At 48.7% G+C, this 7617-nt stretch overlaps 1 protein-coding gene across 1 annotated transcript in view; it reads left to right on the top strand.

Annotated features, from left to right (window-relative positions):
• The window catches only part of LOC119422509 (ectonucleoside triphosphate diphosphohydrolase 7), a 41167-nt gene extending 33773 nt beyond the window's left edge, over positions 1 to 7394 (top strand). The window contains exons 10-11 of the mRNA XM_037689885.1: positions 531 to 692; positions 7178 to 7394. Coding sequence (XP_037545813.1) covers positions 531 to 692; positions 7178 to 7394 — 379 coding nt within the window. The remainder of the gene's footprint in view (positions 1 to 530; positions 693 to 7177) is intronic.
• The last annotated feature ends 223 nt before the right edge of the window (positions 7395 to 7617 follow it).

Below are 7617 nucleotides of genomic sequence, written 5' to 3'. Positions count from 1 at the left end.
CAGGATGTTCCCAGTTTATGTAACATGCATCAGGATGTTCCCAGTTTTGTGTTTCAGCTTCAGTAACACTGGAGCTTGTTGATCATTCAGAGCTGCAGATGGAACTAACCTGTCTGAAATAAAAAGTTTAACTTTCCTGTTTAAAGTTGAAAATGAAACTTTTCTGGAGTCGCATTAATTTTTATCTTGTGCCTCAAATTCATTTCAGTTCATTTCTACAGCACCAGTTCACAACAAAGTTGTCTCAGGGACTTTACAGAAACATTCACATAAAAGCCAATTAGTAAAGTTCTCTATCTAAGAATCCAGCAGACAAGTTGAATCTTGGCTTCGTTGCAGTCTCCCATCCTGAGCAAGCACAGTGGAGACAGTGGAAAGAAAAACTCCTTTTAACAGGAAGAAACCTCCAGCAGAACCAGGATCAGGACAAGAGGCCATCTGCTTTGAGCGGCTGGTCTAATTTTACCCCCGACTCAGCAGCAGCTAAACACCTGAAGTCTTGGTGTGAACCCCTGTCCTTGTGCTCTCAGGTATCAGTGCTTCAAGTCAGCGTGGATGTATGAAGTGCTGCACTCAGGTTTCCGCTTCCCCTCCGACTACCCAAGTCTGAGAACGGCTCAGCTGGTTTATGACAAGGAGGTCCAGTGGACTCTGGGTGCCATCCTGTTTAAAACCCGCTTCCTACCCCTCAGGTGAGCACCCTCTTATCTCACCGCTGAATACAAATAGATCACATATTATCAGTGTTTGTGAAGTGTCTCATGCATTCTGTCAGGATCTTTCTTGGTGACATCATGGAAGATGTTTAGGTTTCCTCACTTCACACTTGGACGTAGTTCACTCAGAAACACGGGTTTTCCAAAACAATCAGTCTTTGTTGTTTCTAAAATTATTTTTATGAACACGGTACAGTTTCTATAAATGTCTTCATCCTCATGGAGACTCTGAAAACGACCCAAAACTCTACAGTACCTGGTCACACCTGTGAGTGGCCCTGTAACACTGCAACATAATCGCACCCAAAGTGACATGGAGTGTGCACGTACAGCGTGCACACATGGTGCAAGTTAAAAGTGTGCAGTGTGTTAGTTGCTAATTGAAGCAGTAAGGTGTACCGTGCATGTTCTGGAGGTCGATCAGAGGTCGATCAGAGGTGTACCAGCGTTGTTTTCAACATTGTGTGTTTGGTCTACATAAAACAGCAATGGGGGAGTTCAAGACATTTACACTCTGGTGCTTTGTTTTTAAAACAGATCATGAAGAAGCTCCTAAAATGTTGTGACGTGGGTCACCAGGGCCCCACTCTGGAGCTAGGCCTGGAGGTGGGGCATGCTGGCGATCGCCTGGTGGCCAGGCTTTTACCCATTGAGCCCGGCCGGGTACAGCCCGAAGAGGAGACATGGGTCCCCCTCCCCATGGGCTCATCACCTGTGGGAGGGGCCAAAGGGGTCGGGTGCAATGTGGGATGGGTGGTGGCCAAGGGCGAGGACCCTGGCGGTTTGATTCTCGGCTACAGAACCTGGCTATTGGGACGTGGAATGTCACATCTCTGGTGGGGAAGGAGCCTGAGCTGGTGTGTGAGGTTGAGAGGTTCCGGCTAGAAATAGTCGGACTCACCTCTACGCATGGCTCTGGAACCAGTTTCCTTGAGAGGGGTTGGACACTATTCCACTCTTGAGTTGCCCCTGGTGAGAGGCGCAGAGCAGGAGTGGGTGTACTTGTTGCCCCCCATCTTGGTGCCTGTACATTGGGGTTCACCCCGCTGAATGAAAGGGTAGCCTCCCTCCACCTACATGTGGGGGGATGGGTTCTGACTGTTGTTTGTGCTTATTCGCCAAACAGCAGTTCAGATTACCCACCCTTTTTGGAGTCCTTAGAGGGGGTACTGGAGAGTGCACCTCCTGGGGGCTCCTTTGTTCTACTGGGGGACTTCCAACGCTCACGTGGGCAATGACAGTGAGACCTGGAGGGGTGTGGTTGGGAGGAATGCCCCCCCACCCCCCACCCGATCTGAACCCGAGTGGTGTTCTGTTATTAGACTTCTGTGCTCGTCATGGATTGTCCATAACGAACACCATGTTCAGGCATAAGGGTGTCCATATGTGCTCTTGGCACCAGGACACCCTAGGCCGCAGTTCGATGATCGACTTTGTTGTTGTCTCATCTGATCTGCGGCTGCATGTCTTGGACACTCTGGTGAAGAGAGGGGCGGAGCTGTCTACTGACCACTACCTGGTGGAGAGTCAGCTCCGATGGTGGGGGAGAATGCCGGTCAGACCTGGCAAACACAAACGTATTGTGAGGGTCTGCTGGGAACATCTGGCAGAGTCTCCTGTGAGACGGAGCTTTAACTCCCACCTCCGGGAGAGCTACGAACATGTTCCGGGGGAGGCGGGGGACATTGAGTCTGAGTGGGCCATGTTCCGCCCCTCTATTTTCGAGGCGGCTTATCAGAGCTGTGGCCGCAAGGTTGTCGGTGCCTGTCACGACGGTAACCCTCGAACCTGGTGGTGGACACTGGCGGTGAGGGATGCTGTCAGGCTGAAGAAAGAGTCCTATCGGGTCTTTTTGGCCTGTGGGACCCCGGAAGCAGCTGATGGGTACCGGCAGTCCAAGCGACATGCGGCTCGGGTGGTCACTGAGGCAAAAACCCGGGCGTGGGAGGAGTTCAGAGAGGCCATGGAGGATGACTTCTGTATGGCTTTGAGGCGATTCTGGTCCACCATCCGGTGTCTCGGGGGGAAGCGGTATGCCACCAACACTATTTATAGTGGAGGTGGTATGCTGCTGACCTCAACTCAGGATGTCGTGGGTCGGTGGGCAGAATACTTCAAAGAACTCCTCAATCCCACCGGCACGTCTTTCACTGAGGAAGCAGAGCCTGGGGACTTTGGGTTGGACTCTCCATTCTCTGGTGCTGAGGTCACGAGGTAGTTAAAAAGCTTCTCGTTGGCAAGGCCCCAGGGGTCGATGAGAGTCACCCGGAGTTCCTTAAGGCTCTGGATATTGTGGGGTTGTGTTGGCTTACACGACGCTGCAATATTGCATGGGCATCCGGGGGCAGTTCCCCTGGACTGGCAGATCGGGTTGGTGGTCCCATTATTCAAAATGGGGGACTGTAGAGTGTGTTCCAACTAGAGGGGGATCATGCTCTTAAGCCTCCCTGGTAAGGTCTATTCAGGGGTTCTGGAGAGGAGGGTCGTGGAACATTGGACCAGCTCTACACCCTCAGCAGGGTCCTGGAGGGTGCGTTGGAGTTTGCCCAACCATGTGCTTTGTGGACTTGGAGAAGGTATTCGACCGCGTCCCTCGGGGAGCCCTGTGGGTGGTACTCCGGGAGTATGGGGTACCAGGCCCTTTGATACGGGCTGTTAGGTCGCTGTACGACCGGTGTCAGAGCCTGGTCCGCATTGCCGGCAGTAAGTTGGGCTGTTCCCAGTGAGTGTTGGACTCCACCAAGGTTGCCCTTTGTCACAGATTCTGTTCATAACTGTTATGGACAAAATTTCTAGGTGCAGCCAAGGTGTTGAGGGGATCCGTTTTTGGTGGACTTAGGATCGCTTCTGTTTTTTGCAGATGATATGGTCGTATTGCCTTCATCAAGTCGTGATATACAGCTTTCGCTGGAGCGGTTTGCAGCCGTGTGTGACGCGGCCGGGATAAAGATCAGTTCCTCCAAATCCGAGGCCACGGTCTTGAGCCAGAAAAGGGTAGAGTGCCCTCTCCGGGTCGGGGAGGAGGTCCTGCCCCAGGTGGAGGAGTTCAAGTATCTCAGGGTCTTGTTCACAAATGAGGGAAAAATGGAGCGTGAGATCGATAGGCGGATATTTGCGACGTCTGCAGTGAAGCGAGCGCTGTACAGGTCTGTCAGGTGAAGAGAGAGCTGAGTCAAAAGGCAAAGCTCTCAATTTACCATTCGATCTATGTTCCTACCCAAGTGGCTGGGAAGAGGGAAGTCTGGGTCTCCCTACTTAAGCTGCTACCCCCGCGACCCGACCCCGGATAAGAGGAAGAAATGGATGGATGGATGTCCAGAGGATCAAACTTAACTTTTGTAGATGTGTGAAGAAAACGTTCTAGTGTGGACAGGTGTCCTAGGTTGCACTTAGTTCTTTCATATCAAGTCCTTCCTGTCTTATCCTGTTTCAGTCACTCCTCCATAACTGCTCTTTATATTGTCTTCTTCAAATACAAGGTCAACGTCTAAAGCTACACAGATGACACAGAGATACGTTCTCACTGAACCACCCCTACTGGTCCTCCTGGTGACTGTACAAGAACTCCAGTCCTGGTTCTTCTTCAACTTCCTCCAACTCAGCAGTGATTAAACTGATGGTCCTCAGTGGCACAAGAACACTTCACCTCATCAACTCATTGATTTTCAACAGTTTGATAGTTCTTCCCCTCAAGCTGTCCGCCTTTCATTCTTTCCTGTCATCACAAACCAGAAGTACAATCCCTCTTTTCTTACATCAAATGCAGCTGTTCTGATCCACACCATGCTCACAACACACCTGGATTATCGTTACACCTTTCTCTCGTTTCCAACAACAGATGACTTAAAGCCTTCAGTTGATCCAGAACTTCACTGCACGACTCGACACCACAACTCCCAGCTTTGAAACACATCAGTCCCATTTTTCAGGATTGGTTTCCTGCTTGTAAAACCCTGCTCCTGCCTGTCAGGACCTGTCAGGACTGTCTGGACATGTCAAGACCTGTCAGGCCCGTCTGGACATGTCAAGACCTGTCAGGTCCTCCCTCCTCTGTAGCTTTCTGATCTTATGCACATCACCACTCAGCTGAACTCTTCCTCCTCTGCTCATCCTACTGTTCCTAGAGTCAGTCTGATCAGTGCAGGGGGCTCGAGATGTCAGCTAGTCTGACCCCCTTCTGAAAGTCACTTCCTCCTGATGTCTATGAACCGGACCTTGTGTTTCAGGTCTTACCTGAACACACCTGTTCTAACTCTGACACCTGCTGCTGAAAGACCAGCTGCTAGCTGTGTCTGTTAACAAATTATCTGATGAACAGCTAAACATCCATCCATCCATCCATCCATTATCTTTACCCACTTCTTCATTTTCAGATCACGGGAGTCACTGGTGTCCATGTCCAACAGTCACTGTGAGAGAGGCGGGGACACCTGGACAGGTCTCCAGTCCATCACAGGGACACATAGAGACAAACGAGACAAACAACCATTCTCTCTCTCACTCGCACCTATGGACAATTTAGAGTTACCAATCAGTCTAACATGCATGTTTTTGGTCTGTGGGAGGAAACTGGAGTTTCCAGAGAAAATCCACACATGCACGGAGAGAACATGCAAACTCCACCCAGAAAGCATCCTGGATTGGGATTTGATCCAGCGACCTTCTCACTGAGAGGCAGCAGGTCTACCAACTGCTCCACCGTGCCGCCTACAGCTGAACACACCTGAAACGTTCATGAAATAATTATTACATGTATGTGTACAAGTTTGGAGTCAATCAAGTTCAAGATGGCTGCCACAGCTGTCTGACCTGAGCCGACCACAAACGTCAGTTTTGTAGACCTGAGCTCAAAGTTGGCGTGGTAACAGCTGAGTCATTAACAAATCATAACGTGGGCACCAACACATCTTTGAAGATCTTTCTGTTTACAAGGTGTCACTAAGAACAGCTCTGTCATGTTGTGCATAGGGATGGGGCCGATCCGATCCAGTATCGTATCAGCCTCTGATACCAGCAAAATTTACGTATCGGATTTTTTTTCGATCCACCTGCCGATATTTCCGATCCATGATGCAAGTTGGCTACAAACTATGGACTGGATTTCCTGAACGGAGGCGTGTCTCATGAACCCAGAGTAATAAGACCCGCCTCACATTCAGGAAATCCAGTTCATAGTTTGCAGCAGCTACAACGTGAGGACTGAGTTAGCAGCACTGTGGCTAACAACTAACAAACTTTTCATCGAAACATGTCGCTGTGTGGAAGTATTTTACACTAAACACCACAAAGCAAGACAGCAACGTGCACTGTCTGCAGAGCCACAGCGCCACATTAAACCATCGTAAAGTTAGTTTTACGATGGACATTCGAGCTCCGTGGCATTTTGTGGTGCCTACTTTTTGCTCAACTGGAAAGAGGCGACTCAACACCGGCCAGCCGCGTCCACTCTGCCCCGCTCAGTCTGCCCGTCTCTGAGGAGGGACAGACTGAGCGCGGCAGACCGAGATCAGGCTGCCTGCTTCGGACTGAACAAGAAGACGTCGCTGAAACCACGGAGCTCAAATGTTTACAGAGAAGTTGCTAAACTTCATCATGATTCATGACCGACCACTATCAGTTGTAGAAAATGATGGATTTCACAGTTTGATCCTTGTAGACAAGATATAGTTTAACCTCCAGGAGATATTTATCAGTTCAACAGGAGACAATCATAAAAAACACATGTGATTTGAAAATTATATTAAAAACAAAAACATAAACATCTACATTATAAAGTGATGTAAAATACTAAAAACAGGAACATGTCTGTTGGTTTATGCCAGGTGTTTGAAGACATTTAACATTTTATTTAATTTTAATTCTTTCATTTAAAAGAAACAAAATTAAAAAAAGTCATGAAAAAGAAAACATTGAATGAAAAGAGTTCAGAAAGAAGACAGAAATTCTTATATCTGCCCCTTATAAAATATAAAATAACTTTAAACAATCACTTAAATTAATCACTTTAATATCCACTTTAAAACTAGGAATAAAAAGAAACATGTTTTGTGTTAGAATTTAATTCTAACTTTAAAACTTATCCAACATTAATAAAACTTACCTCAAGTTGCCTTTTTGGACATGCATGCATATATTTGTACAAATTGTACTTGAGAGGAGATTATTACAGCCTCATATGAAATCAATGATGATCATGAGATCGGAACTGGATCGGTATCGGCCGATATTCAGATCGAGGTATCGGGATCAGATCGGAATTTTAAAAAGTGGATCGGTGCATCCCTAGTTGTGCATGAGGTGATTCAGAGTAAGTGTGGTGGGACACAATGCTCAGCCTTTAATCTTTCAGTCATCGTGTTTCATTAGACGACATGTGTCTTGAAAGGCGCCTGTAGATAAAATGTTTGAAGTGTAAGCCCAGACAGCTGCTGATTCTAAATGTGATGAACTTGTTTGTTCAGGGACCTGCAGCAGGAGACGCTGCGGCAGAGCCACTCCAGCTGGCTCCGCCCCTCCTTCGTCTACAACCACCACCTGTTCTCGCTTTGCCTGCTGGTGGTGGTGCTGGCCATCTTGCTCTACATCCTGCGCCTGCGGAGGATCCACCAGAGGGAGCTGCGGCAGGCCGAGGCGCTGGACCTCCTCTGGGCTGAGGAGGGAGAGGCTCTGCTCCCCTGAGAACCAGCTGGAACGACACGCTGCTACTGGTTTGTTCTCCGTGGCGTGTGTGATCTGCAGAGCATGGAGGACACATGTTCCACTTGTGATGCCAACGAGCCCTGGAGCAAACTGACGTTTCCCAGAATCCCTTTCTCCTCCAGGTCTGGATGGAGAGAATCACCTGGCAATACTTCAGCCCAGCTTTTTATTTAGATCATTCCTCCTTGGTTTCTTCTCCAAC

Source organism: Nematolebias whitei, chromosome 16 (genome assembly GCF_014905685.2).
Source record: "Nematolebias whitei isolate Nwh7 chromosome 16, NemWhi1, whole genome shotgun sequence".
Lineage (NCBI taxonomy): Eukaryota > Metazoa > Chordata > Actinopteri > Cyprinodontiformes > Rivulidae > Nematolebias > Nematolebias whitei.
Note: the sequence above shows the minus strand (reverse complement) of the source record. Positions and strands in the feature narration are given on the sequence as shown.